General features: G+C 30.2%; 2 protein-coding genes across 5 annotated transcripts in view; both read left to right on the top strand.

Moving 5' to 3' along the window:
* Nucleotides 1-3,682, top strand: part of LOC100161474 — a 4,596-nt gene extending 914 nt beyond the window's left edge. For both annotated transcript variants that reach the window (XM_029489000.1, XM_029489001.1), the window contains exons 2-5: nt 2,308-2,422; nt 2,489-2,691; nt 2,787-3,260; nt 3,339-3,682. In XM_029489000.1, coding sequence (XP_029344860.1) covers nt 2,308-2,422; nt 2,489-2,691; nt 2,787-3,260; nt 3,339-3,607 — 1,061 coding nt within the window. In that variant the 3' untranslated portion in view covers nt 3,608-3,682. The remainder of the gene's footprint in view (nt 1-2,307; nt 2,423-2,488; nt 2,692-2,786; nt 3,261-3,338) is intronic.
* Nucleotides 1-21,146, top strand: part of LOC100569170 (WNT1-inducible-signaling pathway protein 2) — a 314,202-nt gene that overhangs the window by 237,425 nt on the left and 55,631 nt on the right. The gene's annotated exons all lie outside the window — the stretch shown is intronic.

Genomic DNA, 21,146 nt, shown 5'->3' with positions numbered 1-21,146 from the left:
TACTGAATATAATAATATTATATAATATAAAAAAAATTAAATAAAAAAAATGTGAAAAATACCAATCAAAATCTCAAACTCAAAATAGGGACTGGAACCTATAGGGTGTTTCGGTTCCGGTTATTAAATTAATTTGTTTAAGGGTTCCGGGTTTCGTTTTGGTTTTCTAAAAAATGTAAGGGTTCTAGAACCCGGTTAATACCGGTTTTGAAAAATACCGGTTAATTTTGGTTATTTTCGGTTATTTTTGGTTAATTTTGATTTCTGATTATTAAAGATTTATTAAAAAAATAATTTGAAATAATTTATTTATTCATGTTTAAATTGTAATTATTTCATGAAAATAGAAGATATTATAAAAAATTAAAAAACATTAAAACATTAAAACACAATTATACCATCTCCATTGTTGACTGCCGCCGTGCTAGGACGTCGCACGTCGACAATGTCATATAAAATGGATTTTCTTATCTACTATTTTTAGTTTTACAATGGCCTACCATTTTTCCTGGACCCAATAAACCTGTACTTGAAAGCTCCAACATTTGCCAACTCTTTACATCTCTCGGATAAAATAATTTTTATTTCATTATTTTCCATCGTAAAATTTGCACACTACCGCACTACGAGGACGAGACAACAGAACAGGCTAACTGTGACCAAGTCTTATTTACAGCATAGGTACATACAATAACAGTTAGTTACAATTTAGTGCAATCGTTGTAGATACAATTCTGGTTTCCTATCTATCCCAGTTATTTTAAACTTCCGTGGGTACCTACCCATCGATCGATACCAAAATCGTTTTTGGTTATATCTACACAACATACGTAGGACCTAGTGAAAATCTGACAACGTTGTACACAATATTTTTTTTTATCGTGCTCAATCGGGTCGTCTAAAAGGTCGGCCGATAACGACCGTGCTCAATCGGGTATCAACACTTAAAAGTAGTTAAAACATGGGCAACAACACGTTTTTGAAAAAACATACAGCAATGAAACGTTTTGGATCAAAAATTTGATCGTATATAATATATTAATGCACGTTTTAGGCCAAAATGGCAATAAGAAGTTTTGACTTAATTCTTCAATACCTACGTTTTAGAAAAGAAGCCCATTTTTAAACCAGTTTTAACCTATAAAATATTACAGATACATCAAAATTGATACATTTTTTTTTCATTCTGGGCGGAGCGACTGTCAATAAAATTTTATTTGCTGGGTAAAAAAGCTTGAAAATTTAATAGAAGGCTCCAAATATATTGTTTCAAATACAGATAAAAAATATTAAAAATCGATAGCCACAAATTTTTTTTTATAAGCATTTTAAGTTCAAATATTGACAAAATACGTAAAATTCACGAAAATGTGCAAGTTATTTTGAGTTTAGAATTCATAAAAATTTTTTAAAATCTACGATTTTAAAATGTAATACTTACAAGATCCTTTATAAGGTTATCTACCTTTATCAAAAAAAAATGTCTATAAGAAAGTCAAATTAAATTTTTATGAGCGTGTGAAATTCAAATTTTTTCAAAATTGAGTATTTACTCGATTTCTCATGTAGCGAGTTTGTTATTTTGTTGTAATTCAAAAACGAATAACTGTTGGTACCTACATGCAAATTTCACTGAATGTTTATATTTTCATTGTCTATACCTACACCATAACATTTTGAAAATATTTTGACTCTTCTTGAGCTCTTTACGGACATAGTCAGTTTTCAATTTTTTTTAGTATTTTTTGTATAATTCTCAATAAAATTTTATTTGTTGGGTAAAAATGCGTGAAAATTTAATAGAAGGCTCCAGAAATATTATTACAATAGTTATTAAAAATATTAAAAATACACAGGTACAATTTTTTTTAAGCATTTAAACTTAAAATTTTGACAAAATTTAATAATTATTCTATAATTAAAAATGTATAAAATGTTCAACTTTTATATCTAAGGATTGAAAATTTAAAACAAGGTACCACGTAAATAAGTTAGTTATATATAAATTACTTTATTCACAATAATATCATCAAATATACTTAGTAATATCCTAGACTGACTGACCATCTTCGCTCAAAATCGTTTTTCTTGTACAATATGATATTATATCATTGAATTCAAATTTAACACCATCCATTACAGTGACCCACTTGTAACTTACTGTACAGCAGAGAGCCCCACTTGCCTACCTTTTTTTTTAATTTGAATATATATTGTACACCTCAATTTTGAAAAAAAATGGTGATACAACATTAAGAATTACAAACCACACAATTTCAAAAATTAATTATCAAAATAATTTTATAGTTACAAAAAATGCTGTTGAATCTGAAGCTCAAATTAGCTCAATTTATGAAACTACAGATTCCTATGATGATACTAGTGATACTAGTGATACTGAAAAAAAATTTAAAAAAAATGAGTAAGATTATAGATTATACTATGTAAATGAAAATTGTTGGTATTATAAATTGTACTATTCATGTAGAAAACGAACAGATTATCTAAGCTGGGATGATCTTTTTATGGCCATTGCATTTTTGACAGCCAAATGCAACAAAGATCTTAAAAAAAAAGTTGGTGCTTGTATTGTTGATTCGGACAAAAAAATCGTAGGCATAGGTTATAACGGAATGCCTACTGGATGTAACAATGGAAACTTTCTTGATCATAAATTTGCTCGTTATTTTGGCAAGTAAAAATGTTTAATGTTTTTATGTTTATATTACTACCTCTTCATGTCACACTGATAAAATAATACATTTGATTCTCATTTTTATTTTCAGAATGCCACGCTGAAATGAATGCTATACTTAATAAAAACTCTATACACATACAAAACTGTACCATATTTGTATCTCTTTATCCATGTAGTGAAGCCGCAAAAATTATTATTCAATCAGGTATCAAAGAAGTAGTGTATATGCCAGATCTAAAATCATCCAAAGATCAAGCCACTAAAAAGATGTTTGATGCATCGGGTGTCGAAATCAGAGAACACACGCCAAATCAGAATATTATAATTAGTTTTCCCAAATTAGATAGTCCGGTAGTTGATTTAAGCAGGAATCTTTTTATGGCTATAGCATATTTGACGGCTATGCGTAGTAAAGATCCTGTATGTCAAGTTGGCGCTTGTATCGTTAACTCGGACAATACAATTGTAGGCACAGGATATAATGGAATGCCTACAGGATGTAACGACGATGAGTTTCCATGGGGTAATAATAAGAATTTGACATTAAACAAATTTATTTATGGTAAGCAATAAAATTTATAACTATCTATGTCATGTTAATAAATTAGATTAATTAGTTGATCATAATCCATATTTTCAGTATGCCACGCTGAAATGAATGCTGTGTTTTATAAAAGCTCTATGATTAATGTAAAAGATTGTACCTTGTATGTAACTCGTTTTCCATGCATTGAATGTGCAAAGATAATTATTCAGTCGGGTATCAAAGAAGTAGTGTATTTGACGAATCCGAAATATGGTAAAGGGAAAGATACAGCCACTAAAGATCTATTTAAAGCATCAGGTGTAAAAATCTATGCACACAAACAAAATTTGGATATCACACTTGATTTTTCAAAAACTACTTAATACTCCAGACAATTCATATTATAAACAATTGTATTCAATATATATTTAACTTAAAATATGATTAACCTTTTTATAACCAATAATATCTAAAAGTTAAAATTATACCTTTGATGTTTCTTGGTCACTATTATTATTTTCTCTATTATATTATTATAAACTATACCTACCTATAATAAAAGAATAAAAATATAAAATGACATAATTTTGTATATTTTATTTTAGTTTTAGTGAACCTCGTTTTTTCGGGAGTACCTTTAGTTGGGATGATTACACTTAGCCACATAGGAATCTAATACCTTTACGAAATAAATTTTCATTCAATAGACTCAATAGCGTTCCGTTAATTATATAATATATAGAGTGTATTGTACTATCAAACTTTTAGATAAGAATTGTCAGTTTTTATTCGATATTTAAATTTTCAAGAGAGATATGAGCATTTTAAATATGTGATATTTTCCATATCTTTCTTGAAAATTAAAATATCGAAAATTTCCGAAGCTTAATTACAGATAAAGCTCTTAACTAAAAGTTTGATATTAGATCGATTCTCTCCAATATCAAAACTAACAGCATACTAATGAAACTATAGTGAACGAAAATAAGCCATGTTGTACGTTGAGACAATAAGTGGCCGAGTAGCGTTCTTTTAACACATAGCTGCAGTAGTCATCATCTACGGGCAGTGTAAGTGGGGGAGTGTTCATAATCTATATATATAAATAAATAATACAACTATTAATTTTTTTTTTTGGGGGGGAGGGGGGATTTGATCCCCAAAACCCCCTGTTTACGTGCCTGGGTAATTTCACGGGATATACAAAATATTATTATAAAGTATTATAATATTATTATGTATATTGATTAATATTATTCTTCTAAAACAGTATACGCAGAATACGCTATAATCAAATTTGTATAACAATTATTAAGCTATGATTATATAAAACGTTGTATTTTCTATCGCCACAAGCCCACAACCGATCAAATATAATTATGTACCTACAATAAAATATAATAACGAAACAGCCAAAAATAAGTGATGAAATGTTGATCATAGAATTGATTAAATCTATTCTGTGTATTGACTAACAATATTACCTATATTTTATATTTTAGAGTTAATGACTGCTTGGAATTTGTTCATACTATTGCTATGTACGGGCCCTTCAACTCCGCCCCTACACATAGTTATAATACGCAATATACAATATACTATATTATATATTAGCACATAGATAAACAGATAGTCAGAATAATGTCAGTGTTGCGACGAGACCCTGGGAGAGGAATAGTTATAACTTATAACTTATAAGCAATCTGGCAACGGCCATATGACAAAACGGGCAATCACCAGAGTTAGTAAGACAACTGTGGGAAATCCTCGGAGCGTAGTAAATTTTGTGAATTTGGGCTTGGCACTGTGACAAGACTACACAAGTAACGTTACTCCGCATTGATCATAGAACTAATAGCCAGCATTAGGCAATAGGCACATAATATGCATTTCTGAGTCACAGATCAGCACATGCACTATGGTCTATGAGTATAGTCAACCATCTAATTATGGAGGGTGATCGATCACACGGATCGTGGAAAACGGTGGCACAGGTCGCCATGGACAAGTAAGGAGGAGGGACTATATAGGGGTACCCGAAACGGTCCATCCTCAGACGTGATTCCACACTTTACGTACGAGCACCCCTGTACTAGACCTATGTGAATCACTCTTCCTTTTGACTTAGATTATTTCAGTTAATGACGTTTTTTGGGACTTAGAAAGTATTCAAGTGATCGCTTATTTTCTAACGTACCAACCATCTTCGTTGATTCGAATAGTCTAAACAGTATAAGTTCAAATTGTCTTGTGACATTTACCTTGCATTTCAATAAAAACATCATTTTACAACAACAATTGTCGATCATAATTGCAACTACCATCATCCATTCTGTCACCATCTCCTGTAAGCGGGTGTACGCAACACTATTCAAAAGTACTACCTATAACCATCTATTAAATCACATTAGTATTGGTTTCGAACACGAAATGTAAAAATGTATATTTTACTATAATATAAAATAAATGTCTATATAATATATTTCACTAGCTGAACCCGTGCACTTCGTTGCCCATTAAGTGTACCAACTATATGTGACTCAAACTTTGTTCAATTCGTTATTTAATATTCGGTGTATGGTTTCAAAATTAATCTTAACTTTTCCGTTGCCCGGAATAAAAATTCTGCTTCGCAGCAGTACATTATCAGGTAGGCAATCTACCTGCGGTAGATCGCGGACCCCGTGCTGTATGTACGTTAGTGTATGATTTAAGTCCAGACTTAGGTAAAATACTTTTAAAAAGTATTTCAAATATATATTCTGAATACTTAAAAAAATAGTATTTCAAATATATATTCTGAATACTTAAAAAAAATAGTATTCAGAATATGTATTCGAATACTTAATGATAATAATATTCCTAAGTATTTGGAATACTTCACAAAAAGTATTCCAAATATTTTTCGAATACTTTTTATTAGTAGATTTAGATTTCAATAGCAAAAATATTACTTTTTCAATTCTTTGTTTATAAATGAACATTATTATAATCTTGATAATAAACACCTATCTGGCTATCTATAATCTATCTTTTATATATAAAAAGACTTTGTCCTGAGTGATTCATCATCGCTTAGCCGGAACTGCTGAGCTATGGATATGAAATTTTCAGTAAATGTTCTTATACTATGTATAGGCGCACTAGAAAGGATTTTCAAAATTGCATTTTAAAGAGGTGCTCAAACAGGGATCTGAGGTTCACGATGGAAATTGGAAATTTTATTTTTATTTATTTTTTAAATAGTTGACATTGGCTACAGTCTACAGTATAAATTAATATTTATTTATTATTGGTTTCCATTGGTTATTTGGGCAGATCAGGTACAAGTTAGCACCAAATCAAGTTATTGAACATTGCAGCAAGTTACACCCAAAAACCAGTTGAACAATCATAATTTTTTAAGTTGCAATTTTTTACGGACAACGGAGTGCACGGGTTCAGCTTGGTATGAATGTTTGTGTGTAGATTAAACCTCTGGGAAGAAGACTGACTTATTTAGGAATGGTTAAATTTGGTTTTTTTTTATACGATAGGTAAGACACATAATATCAATTGTTCAAAACAGCTTAAATTTCTTATTACTGAATATGCAACACAAAATATACAAGGTACATATTTTGGCTGTAACTGGAAGAAGACAGACTAATTTAGGAATGGTTAAATTTGGTTTTTTTTATTCATCTGATATTAGTAGTTATGTTAGGTTAGGATTTTGTATTAATTGATTATATTAATCTACCATAGGTGGAATACGACAAACTTGGTATAACTTTGATATTTTATAGTTAAATCATATACCTACGTACAAACATCACGGGGTCCGCGATCTACCGTAGGTAGATTGCCTACCTGATAATATACTGCTGCGAATCAGAATTTTTATTCTGGGAAACGGAAAAGTTAAGATACATTTTGAAAACCATACACCGAATATTAAACAACGAATTGTACAAAGTTCGAGTCATATAGAGTTGGTACATTAAACGGGCAACGAAGTGCACGAGATCAGCTAGTTAGTTATAAAATATTATATTAAAATTAATATTGGATGTTAAAAAAGTATTCCGAATACTGTACTCAGAATACTTGTAAAAAGTATTCAAAATACGGTATTGAATAGTTTTAAAAAAAAGTATTTAAAAAGTATTTCGAATACTACCCAAGTCTGAATTTAACCCTAAAGTATTAAAGTTATACCAAGTTTGTCGTATTCTGCTTATGGTGGATTGATATAATCAATTAATACAAAATCCTAACCTAACCTAACCGTACTAAAATCAGATGAATAAACGCAAACGCATACAAATTTTGTATTACAAAATATTCATTCAAATCGGTCTAACCTTTTAGGAGGAATTCAGTCACAACAAACGTACAATAGAATTATTGCGCTTAGCAACACATTCTGCGATTCATTTTTATATTATATGAAATCAACAAACATGCCCGATTAACCAATAGTAACCAATATAATATAATGCACTGTTGCACCACTGTTGTATTTTTGACATACAGATTTGAGATTTCCTACCTTTCCGCTGGTTTTTTCTAAAATTGTATTTTGTAAAAACCTTCTCCTGGCAGTTACGAACATCTTAAAAAAAATATGAACCAAATCGGACTAGCCGTTCTCGATTGATGAATTGTTATACATTTTTGTCTTCATTTTTATATATATAGATTTAAGACAAATAAAAATATGTCTAGTAGATTTTTATCTATATATGATAATATATAATGAAATTTTCGTCTAGATAAGTCGCAACACTGTTGAACATTACTTGGCGCTCAGGTTTATACCTAATAGCTTTCTGTAGGTATCTACATCAAAGAGAGCAGAGTTACATGCCAAGTTTCAGAGTATGCTGGTCCATGAATAAATTGATTTAAGTTTACCTCTTCGATCGTTCAAAATTAATACAAACATTAAATATATTAATCTATATATTATAATAATTGGCAATTTTGTACTATAATAGGTAATATTAAATAAGAGAATAGCACACATTAAACAATAGTATATTGTGTACATCATAATATTATACACGAGTTTGAAATACATAAAGCCATAGTCAATACTACTGGTCATGTTAGTCAGTCCATGGTCTGACATAACTTTATTCCAACAGTACATCAGCTTAAAAATGATGCAGATGGGGGACATGTAGATAAAACATTGTATTTAAAATTCAAAAACAATTAAGATACTGGTTTTGTTATCATTTTCCCAAAACGTAGTGACGAAAACGACAATTAATATCAAAATATCTGTTATATCACTATTTTTAGTGTTAATACATATTATGACATGTATAATATTAATTTCTAATACCTGATATACTTCATACAAACTATAAGAAATAAGAATAGTTTTATAAAATATTTTCCAGTACATATATATATATATATATATATATATATATTATTATATTATACTTATAATGTATACCTAAGTATATATAATCCTGGCATACTCTCCTTTGTTTCTCTTAGTAGCCAACTACAACACTAGAAATTATTTCCTATATCAATTTCCTCACCATCATGTACCTCCAGACTTCTTAGCTATGAACTCAACTACAATCCTTTTCACAAAATGTTACGTGGTCTCACTTCAGCTTTGTCTATATCAGATTCCACCACCATTTCTATATTGATACTATTTTTTGAGTTTTAATTTGTATTTTCTATGTTCACGATACTATTGAAATCAATTTATATCTGAATTAATTCCAAACATAGTGCCAATAAAATAAATACAAATACTGAGGGCCCATTTTACAATCATAGTTTAAACCTCGGTTACGCTTAACCCACTGATTTCACCGACCGAACTCGGCGGTTTAACCTTAGTTTAACGATTGTAATACGGGCACTTAATATTTTTGTAAGAAAATCTGAAAATTTCATCAAACGATGCATGTTGAATCATAATATATTATAGCGTTATGCTTATTAAAAATTGTTATAAAATATATATCACAATGTGAAGTCACATTGTTATGACATCCGGTAAGTTGTCAAAAAAAAATTGTACATGTTCTGAGTATTATAAAATATATTAGTTATCATAATATTACACTGTGTTATTATTTGTTTTTCAATGATAACATAAAACTAGCACAAAATGGCAACTATTTCAAATGTGTATATACAAAGTTTATCATTTTATGATACATTTAATTAATTCACAGTTAAAATAATTTCGTGTAGATAGTTTAACATTTCAAAAGTTATGAACGGTCTACCAGATGATAATGTTTTATAATAGTGTAATAAAATAAACACAGTATTTCTACGTTCAAAAACAAAGACTATAAAAGCATTTTCTTGTACTTAGTTCTAGTCACTCATCGACCCTCGTTGACTCAATAAATTTGCAATTCCCGATAAAATTCATGGTTATTGGCAAACAAAAAAATAAAAACATAAATCAACTGTTCTGTGTACTTATATAAATTATTATTATGAAAATAAGAAATACTATGGTCAAAAGTTACCTGCCGGTAGTATTAAAATGCAAATAAGACATGAACCCATAAATCTGAGATTCATACGACGGGGCTGTAGCTGGTGACTTCCTATCCCTGTCAAATGTAATAATATTGAAATGCAAGAGACGCACGATCGAATCCATAAATTTTCAGACAAAATACATCTTTCAAAACTCAAGGTGATTTCATAACGAGTTTTTTTTTCCACTTTATCAACGTCCATTTTTTTAACAATAAATATTTCTATATCCCGTAGCATAAAATAAAGGAGTATTGTTGAAAAACAAATTAACAAATAACTAAAGGAAACTCATATTTTGAACCAAATAATATAGGTAATAAAACAATAAAAAAAAAACCAATAACATAAAATAAAATACAAATCTAATAAAAAATATAGCTCGAAGTTTGTTTTGTATATAAAATTACTTAGAAGTTAGAACTATTACACAATAATAACAAAATCTTAAAATTACAAAACTTTATACATAACCATAATTTTGAGTCAAAAGAATTAATTTAATTGGTCAGTGAATTTATCATTCATATTGAGTGAATGCATTAATAAAAAAGGTGGGTAAGTGGATGTCGCTCTGCTGTACAGTAGGTTACAAGTGGGTCAATGTATAATGGATGGTATTAAATTTGAATTCAATCATATAATATCATTGTATAAGAAAAACGATTCTGAGCGGAGAAAGTATGTCAGTCTAGGTATAAGACATATTATATACTTATCTATGATATTAAAAAAAAAATTGACCTATAATAGGTACCTATAATAAATTCCAAATTATTCATATCAGAATATCCATTAGGTGACGCGTCATACATAAACAACAAACCGTGGTACTATCGTAGATAATATATAATAGTATACTTTAGAAGTTTCAAGTACCCACGAATAATATTATACAGTCAACAAAATAACTAAAATAGTTATTCCAGGTTTTTTAATATGTAATTTCATCAAAATTTGAGCTTAAAATTACTATAAAAATAAACTGTGTAAATGTATTTTTTAGATTTTTTTGATAACAGAATTAACTACTTACGTGGAATCTTGTTTTAAATTTTCAATCCTTAGATATAAAAGTTGAACATTTTATAGATTTTTAACTACGAAATAATTATTCAATTTTAAATTTGATAAATTTTGTCAAAATTCGATCTTTAAATGCTTATAAAAAAAAATTTTGCCTATGTATTTTTAATATTTTTCAACTGCTATTGTAACAATATATCAGGAGCATTGTATTAAATTTTTACACTTTTTGGCCCAACAGATAAAACTTTATTGATATTTATAGAAAAAAAAACTAAAAAATTGAAAACTGAAAATGTCCGTAAACAGCTCAAAAAGAGTCAAATTATTTTCAAAATTTTATTTGTATATAGAAAATGCTAATATAAATATTCAGTGAAATTTTCAAGTATCTACAGTCATTCATTTTTTAATTACAACAAAATAAGAAAATCGTTACGTGAGAAATCGAGTGAATATCGAATGTTGTAAAAATATGAATTTCAAACTCTCATAAAAATTTTATTTGACTTGCTTGTAGACATTTTTTTTTTTTTAATGGTAGACAAATTTATGAGGAATCTTATATTACATTTTCAAATCTGAGATTTAAAAAAAAAAATTTTTACGAATTCTTAACTCAAAATAATTTGCTAATTTTCGTAATTTTTACATATTTTGTCAATTTTTGAACTTTAAATGCTAATAAAAAAAAACTGTGGATTTTTAATTTTTTTCATCTGACTTTGGAACATTATAATAGGAACCTTCTCTCAAATTTTCAAGCTTTTTTAACCAACAAATAAAATTGTATTGATATTTATAGAAAAAAAAAACTAAAAAAAATGGAAACTTAAAATATCCGTAAACAGCTCAAAATAAATCAAAATATTTGAAAAATGTTATGGTGTATAGAAAATGCAAACATAAATATTCAGTCAAAATTTTTTTGTTCAAATGAGAATTTTCATAAAACAGATTTTGCGTAAAAATTCACGTTTTTCCTTAATTTTTCTTTTGTTTTTCACGGCGCTTTTAGAATCTACTGGAAATATTTACTTTTGATCCCCCAATGTACCAATTAGATTCACTTTTCTATCAGAAAAAGTACTGTTAAAGAAAATCCAAGCATTTTTACTGTCCTAAAAGGTGATGACAGACGCAAAATTAAAAAACACACATCATTGTAAAATCAATACATTCATCGTTTCACTCAGAATCTAAAATTGTTATGCAAACATCACATTCGATATAAATATTTATATTTAGTATAGAATAATAATATGAAAACTACCATATTATGTTTTACTTGTGTAAGTTAAAAATCACTTTTACTTAGTACTAGGTCACCCATCGGTCATCCGGAATCTAGCGACGCCGGCCGATGCTTGACCTCAGAACACGTTAGTGACTGAGACCAACCGCCAAGCCACTCCAGGCCCCTAACATAATATATTATAAAAGTGTGTGTGTAGCACTGTAGCGGTGTATGTGTTAAATTAACATATTTAGTGTGCATGTACATTGTACAATTAATAGTTAATACCTAATGAAGTTAACAACTTAGACCTAATGTATTATTACACATCATTTATTATTACACTATTATAGACTGTCATTGCAAAATAGAGATATTCGATAAATTTAGAAATATTCGACTGTGGTTGTCTACACAATATCTACATAGGTATAACGCACGTTGTCGGAACAGTGGAGACTAAGTTTCGCGCAATTAACGGAAACCGTAAAGTGGAGTCATGACCCGAATACATATATTATACAAACAACGGTTAGATCGACCGTCGTCAATAAATAATAAGTACGTTGTAAGTTGTAACACACACACACGCACACACCCACCAGACCTTTACCATTTTACCACGATAGTGATAATATGACGAAAATATTAAACATTAAAGTCTCGTATAAAGGTAATATTATATAAATATAATTAGATACTTCACTACGATTTAATAATTTAACGTTTAGCGCTTGAGTACATAATATAATATTATGTACGCTCGAGTTCCTAATACATATAAGTATAAATGTAAAATACATCTGCAAAATCTGAGGGTTCTCATACTGGTAGGTCTCCCTCCTCATGTAATTGCATGTTGCTGTTTTTAGGGTTCCGTACGGTAAAACGGGACCCATTACTAAGGCTCCGCTGTCCGTCCGTCCGTCTGTCACCAGGCTGTATCTCAAGAACCATGAAAGTTAGAAAGTTGAAATTTTCACAGATTATGTATTTCTGTTGCCGCTATAACAACAAATACTAAAAATCCTAGAATATATAATATAAGCAGTGTTGCCAACATGTTTATAGCTGATGATGGTACGAAACCCTTCGTGTGCGAGTCCATGGTCGTTTTTTATTTTCTATTGTATCAATAACACGGGAATAAAATATTATTAAAAAATAATACACAGCTTATGAAATTTACTAATTTTATAAAAACACTATTACAAATTGTAGTATTCCTCTATTTAAAAAAAAAAAATCCCTTAAGTGTACCTATAATAAATCTAGCTATATTATTAATAAAACATGAAAAAAATAAATGTATTAAAATTATATATTTCCCCATTAGGTATATATTATCATTTATCACAATATTATGTTCATCATACATGACATTTAGGATTGTATATCTTAAGAAGCTTACTCTCATTTTCGTTCAAAAATCAACATATTTATTTATTAATAACGCTCCGAGGGCCGAGGAGCAATAATTGTACAGCAACATTTACAAAAATTAATATAAATAATAATTTGTAACATATATATAAACGGCTTTAAGCCTAATACAATAAACATAAGGAACAAAGTAAATAAACAATCTACATTATTTAGAATATATTTTTATGATTTAGAATGTGAGTAAATTATAAATAATAATTTTGACAGTTAAAATACATATATGTAATTAAATTTATGTAAGTATTAAATATTTATGTACAAGAAAAATAAACCATCAAGACGTAAGTCATAACATTTTATCAGTTTACAGGCAGACAGCGTTCTAATATAATGTTCAATAATAGGTGCATAAACTATAAAGGCTATCATTTTGGCAATGGTACACTTTAATATTAAAAGTAGATTTATTTTGGGTATAGAGGGAATTGGTACATTGAAATTTATTTAATAGAGTAGATCCGGACAGTCTACATTAAAGTCAAGTAATTTATGAATTCATTATAAGTCAATAAATAATCTCCGCTTAACTAGACCATTGAGCATCGGAGATGCAAATGCCAGTCACAGTTGAATTATTATTAATTGTATGTTCCGTGAAACTTAATTTTTTTTTTTAATATTTTAAATTCTGTTAATTATGTCTATAATTATGCAGGTGAAGCACATTGTTTTAAAATCAAAAAAAGCTGTCCGAAAGTCCATATTATATGTGTATTTTTTTTTTTACTTAATAATTAAAAATAAGTTCACTGCATACCCCGCCAATACAATCCCACCAAAAAAGTTACATAAAATAATATGTTCTTTGAACGTTGAATATGTAATACAACACGTTTTTTAACTCGTGATAACATGATGTTGACATGATTCTTTAAATTTATAATTGTTACCTATCTACTATAATAAAATAATTAGACGTTCAAATTAAATAATAATTCATTAGGAATTGAGGGTCTTAAATACGTATCATTATGGTGGACTTACTTATTTATCTTGTCCATAAAATAACGTAACAAATAGTTACATTTATTCACAAGACTCTCTTACTATTTATATACCAAATTAAATTACACATCGTATACATTAATACTGCGTTAAATCTAGCTGCCCGAAGTAGGACACTTTAGTTTTAAACGTTTGATTTCTAATTTTGAACAATTTAATTGCGAATCTTCAATTAATTAAAAGTATATTTTTTAATTCATACAGTTAATTATTAACTTAACTTGTACAGTTATACAATTATATTTATAATAAATCTGTGTTTATTTAAGAAAACAATACTTGATATTATGTTAACCATAAATTTATAAAATTAATAACTATAAAAAAAAATAAAAATTGGACATAATGGTTAAATATGTCATTGGGTACTTATTAATGATGGAAAATCACAACATGACATCACTTAATTCAGTGCTTCTCAAACTGGGGGCCGTGGCTATATTATTGGAGAGTCTTGAAATATTTAATTTTAATTTATTTAAACTATTTTCTTTAAGCGTACTTTAAAAAAAAAAAAAAAAAACCATAATTATTTTCAACTTAAAATTGAGTGTGGTACCTAGGTTATTTGGTTATTAAATAACCGACAATATCACGGTCGATAATTTATTTGTTTGAAATAATACATGTAGTTATTTTAGTATTTAATAAAGAAAAAATAATTAATGATTTTTATTAAGGGGGCCTTGACAGTTTTACGTTGAATTTAGCCATGACAAAACGTTTTGAGAGGCACTGACTTAATTTAATGAATGTTTAAAAAAAATAGAATATGTTTTATATTTGGCCAGCTTTTTCGATTTTAGAATACTGAGCCACTAGAGGTTTATCAATATAAACATAATAATTATTAATACTCGGTATTTGACGTGCATTTTCTTCGATACAACAAATAGTAAAAACAGAACAAAATAAAATGTGAGAAGTTCCTATGACTGAGATGTTGATAACGGGACTTAAATAAATTACACGGTTTTACAACAAATCACTTTATGTTTCAACAAACATTTTCAATAAAGACATGTTTTCACACCTATCTTGTAATACATAATCTATTGTTATATTATGGCATACACTGAATACTCTAAGCCATACTATAGAGACCATCCTTTTTGTCCCACTCTACATAAATAAAATATGTATGTGCTTATTCTTTTTTTGCACTGATATATACTTTTGTGTATACTGTATGCTATAAGCGTGTGATATTATAATCTCAGAATGACGATTGCGACAACGTCGGTCTCTCTGAGTCTCTGACGTCTGTCGTCGTCCTTAAAATATAATAATAATAAGATATAATGTAATCGTCGACACGTCTCAGTGGAAGCGGCCGGAAGTAGTTTGTTGTTTGCCGTGACAAAACAAACAATATTACAACGGCACGTATTTCTGCTTATATACAGGGTGTAACAGAAAAATCTAAAAAGTGTAATTATAACCATAACTTAATTCTATCATCAATATTTGACAAATAAATTGAACTATTATGTCCTATTGATGTGTGATAATGGTAATAGTTAAATTAAAATTAAATACAATTTGCAAATATCGATTAGAACCAAAGTTATTGCGTGGTTAGCTGACTATATTTTTCAGTTCTTTCTGTTACACTCTGTATATTATATGTTCAAACACATCTACAGAGCAGCATTTGCAGGGCGCTTATATACACACGGGCGTAACATGACGTATTGTCGAGGAATCAACCAAAGAGTTCCCGGCTCTGATGGCAAAACAAAATCGTCTTAGATCGGCACCTGGAAAATGGTTGGGGAGGGGGGTAGACATATATATAATAAATAAGCTCGTGATCGACAGCAGCCATCAGCAGATGTTTCGCGTACATTCGGGCAATTAGCGCTCACTCCACCGTGCACTACAATTGCGTATAACAGCTACCCATAATATATTATATTATTATCATCACATACGTATTAATTATACCGATACACTGAGCAGGCGAGTATAAGCATCAATGCGCTTGCCGTTCGATTTTGAACGAAGGTACTCGATAATGTGCAGTAGGTTATCAATGGCGCAGAGCTTTCGTATATATAGGTACGTCGTGTTCCGTCGAAGAAATAAATCCGTCGCTGTCCGTTAAACCGTTATTAATAGTTAACATAATATTATTACACGTGTAGGTACAAGACTTTGCGCGTTCGGCGCATGGGAATCAATTATATCTGACAAGAATAGACTATACCTATTATATTATTATAGTAATCGAAATCGAAATGTTACAGATGGTTATGGATTATGGTCCTAAGATAAATCAAAATAATAACACTGAGTGTTATATTGAAGAATATAAGAAAAAAAAAATAACTATAATGGGTAAAAATGAAAGAATTAATTGTCTATAATCCATATAGGCATAATAAAAGCTCTTAAAAACTGCAGATAGATAAGTCGCCCGGACTTGTTCGTAGACTGTAGAGTGATTAGTGAAAGGCCGACTAAAATGATAAATCATAATTTGGAGACCATTTGGCACCAGATAAAGAAAAAAGACCGACCGGCCTTCCGAGGTAGCGGTGCTGTGAGTGTGTGACAGAGTAAGAGATGACCTCAAACTTTTGGGAATAGGAAATGATTATCAACTAGAGGTATGAATGTAATAATAATATATGGAAGGGCATAGTGGAAGCTGCAATGGGATGAAACATTCTGGATCAGACAAAAAACCAAAAAATTGATGTGGAATGGACGACCAGCTTTCTTGTCAGCTGCTAATTGCGCTCAAGATCATAGCAGTATAGCACATGGAAGTAGCTCAACCTTCTTATTATGTGAAATGTGAATCAAATATGTTATAGTATTGTGGCAGACGGGCCACATAAGACTCTGCGCACGGGCCCCAGAGCACACTCTGGTTGTCGTCTCAACGCATTCGGACTCGGGGACTAAACCGCGGGTCGTTTCGCTACTTCCTCCCCAGTCACGCCACCGGCGCATTGCGACATATATAAGAACGCCGGTCGGTCAAATCTTTTGTGCGCCCCCACTCCGCCAAAGTATAATATTTTTATCTGGCAAGTTCAATTTACACAATACAACCTATTTATATAGCACCAGTACCGTGGTAGTCAGAGGATACAAAATTCTTGTACCCACTACGCCACACCTAAATTGTTGTTTTGTATTCTCAATTCAATTCTGTCAATTCAGATATATTATATACTATAAAGACATAATATAAGTTACAAACCATGATGCCTGAACGGCAGATGATTCGATATTCAATCATTTTCTACATTATATTTATACAACTCGTCAAGCCAATATCACTTAGATGTATGTATATACTGTATGCTTGACATTTTAAATGAAATTCGAACATTATGATGAATATTTAGATTCCTGAGCCCTGGTGGGGTTGGGAATCTATTAGATTACATTATATTACTATGGTGGGATTGTCAATAAACAATTGTATGTAGAACCAACTTCTGTGTAGGTATAGGTTGGAAATTTGACATGGGTAGAATTTTTTAAATTCCTCTTTAGTTGTTTTGGTGGAAATAAAGTGAAGTAGCTTAGCCAAGTCCAAAACACGTTAGCGTGCATAACATTTCAGTATATTCCTGATTTAAAAGCACATTATCATTGATTATATATACGTTTAACTTTTGACGGTAACCAAATGATAATAATATACAGTGATCGAAATCGTCTTCCGAATATAATATCTAAAGATAAGTACCGGATCCAAACACGAAACTGCCGCCGCACATACCAAGTTATCTACTCAATTTATATTATATTATAATATAATAATATATTGTCGGTGGTCCGTACTATTATAATCTGTAACATTATAACTACACACAGATTATAGAGTACTACCCGCAGAACTATATTATAATATGTTGTAGCCGTTTAACGGACGACAGTAATAATAATAAAACCACCACACTGCGCCTCACAACCGATTAATATCGCGTCGCCCACATTTTATGATGTCGTACTATACACGCGCGTGGGTACATATTATTATTATATATACAGTGCTTGGCGTAGGTAAAGTATATATAATAGAAATATATATATATATATAAGTATGGGTAGAAGCCGTCGTTAAAACAACGACAATTATTTTACACTCCGCGTACATACAATATTATCATAATATAAGGGTACGCGCGACAATATCGGATTATGCAGGGACGTACATCCGACCGGGGTGACGGGGTGTTCGATCACACTGTATCATTATATACCTAGGTATACACCGGAGTTAATATATCATTATTATTACGTATGATTACAGCCGCATATAGGTAGCAGGTAGCTTGCTCTTGCGTTTTAGTGTCGTATATAATAATATTATTAATATACATACAGCGCACAATGCACTTACCTGCGTGTTACATCATAATACCGTATATTATATTATTATATAGAGTGGGGTGGATATTAGCAGTTATGTCGGAGGAATTATGTACGCGGGATGGGTACTATACCCGCCTGCACCCACGTCGTAGAATACACGTATTATAAAAACCAAAGTAACCCCCCCCCCCTCCCGAAATCACCGTCGATGGCCCGTCACCCTCCATAACCCATCCATAACCCACGAGTATATACATAGGTAATCGTCACGATCCGCTCCATTATAATTCACGCATGTCGTAATAATTAATACATTGTTATAATATACGAGACAGTATCCTTGCACGTTAGGAGTATATTATTATCATTATTATGTTATGCCCTCTCGTTTTAGAAAAATTTTATAGGACCGTGCGTCGTGATTAATTATTGATCTACGCGTACAGACTCACCGCCACGATTAGACGGCTTGGGAGTTGAAAGTAATCCTTACACAATAGATTTACCAAAACATCGTTGATACAATATAATAATACAATTCAGTCTTCCACAAGAATTTGTTATACATAATTATTATAATTATATTTAGTTAATCATAAGACAATTTTTTTTTTATTTTGTGTGAATAATAAATATTGTGTAAAAATACTAAAATAGGAAAAATTAATCATAACCAGTCGGGTGCACCATAATGTTGTTGCCCGTGGGCGACAAAATCTTAAATATGGCCCTGCTTCACCGATATAATAATTCATGTAAACCTAGCAATACATTATAATAACACATTATTATTGCAGTCATCGATGTGCAAAGTTATCGTTTTCACGTCAGCGCGTTTCTTCTGTTCGCGTCGATCGCATCAATTTAATAATAAATTAATTTAACGCGGGTCCGCCGCCCTTGTTGCGTCGGTTGGAGAATTTTTTTTTTTAATACACAACATAATATATAATATTATTATTATTATACTTTACACACACCACGAACGTCTCGTTGAGTTTATAGTTTATATACAGTCACGCGTTCCGGTGTTTGTTTCCAGTCGATTTGTCGTGTTATCTAAGCCCGGTTATTAGCATTCTAACTAAAATATATCTATATCTAGTAGGTATATTATTATACTCGTGCACAACTTTTTTGGTTTTTTTCCCCACTACGGTTTTTCCATAAACGTTTCGTTTTGAATGCGAACATTTTGCGGACGGTCAGACCCTCCTAGGTCACTTTTCGTGATAATTATAATATTATGATATAGTTAGGAAAAACTAAATCCAATAATACATATTTAGTTAACCATCTGGTAAAATATTCACAACTGTAAAACAACTGTTTTGTTGTTCGTGTATATTGTGAACTTTGAAAGACGCATTTTTCAATCGTTATCACCCTGTATACGTACGGATTGAAGGCACACAACGGGCGGCGATCGGAAAAATAAAATTTAAATGTTGACGTGGGTTATTATACGGTTTACTGGATTAAATAAATTGAACTGTCTTAAAATTGGCAATAAAAACAAAACGTCGATTAAAAATTTAACCTAACCTAAGGCGATCTGTTTAAATACTAGTTATAGCAAAATTATGTGATCGTTTCTAAAAAGTATTTAAATGAATAAATTGGCTTCAACAGAAATCACAATTAAAGAAAATTGATAATAATTTAAAAAACGGATAATTATTATATATTATTGACAACTAAAAATAATTAACAATAAGTATTTAATCTCGGATCTTGAGCATGTATTTTGATCATACTAATTGTTGCAGCTGATTGCGGTGTTTAACATAGAAAAATATTGTCGTGATCATTTTCTGACCGCCAAAAGCCGGTACAATTAATATTATAATCAGGGCTCGTAAGTTCATGCATCTGCATGTTTTTTTTGCTACACAGGAAAACATGCTAGCTGAGATACAAATCCGTTTCATAACAATAGTAATAATAATATGAAGTTTGATAGTGCATGTTTTTGCATGTTTTGGGTGTAAAGGCATATTTGGCATATAGTCGATTTTTTACAGTCGTTAATGCATATTATTTCATAAAAATATTTTTTAGACAAATATTTGAAATGTTTCTTGTTTCTTATTTACTTTCCTGTTAACAACATTATAGTGTTTTGATTTATTTTTATTCAGTGAGTGTGTGACTACCTAATGTCCTAGTACCTACATACTTGTTTAGATTTTATGCGTTTTACGAAATATCGCGGAAACAGTGTACCACTACCATCCTCCACCGTATAAGTGGCAGCTTCTCACCAACCAGCATTTATAATTTTGCACATTGCTACACTCTACAGTATAGTTTTCTTACACTCGCCGATGAGTTTAATCGTTGAGTCGTATGCA

This window comes from Acyrthosiphon pisum, chromosome A2 (genome assembly GCF_005508785.2).
Source record: "Acyrthosiphon pisum isolate AL4f chromosome A2, pea_aphid_22Mar2018_4r6ur, whole genome shotgun sequence".
NCBI classification, from domain to species: Eukaryota; Metazoa; Arthropoda; class Insecta; order Hemiptera; family Aphididae; genus Acyrthosiphon; species Acyrthosiphon pisum.
Note: the sequence above shows the minus strand (reverse complement) of the source record. Positions and strands in the feature narration are given on the sequence as shown.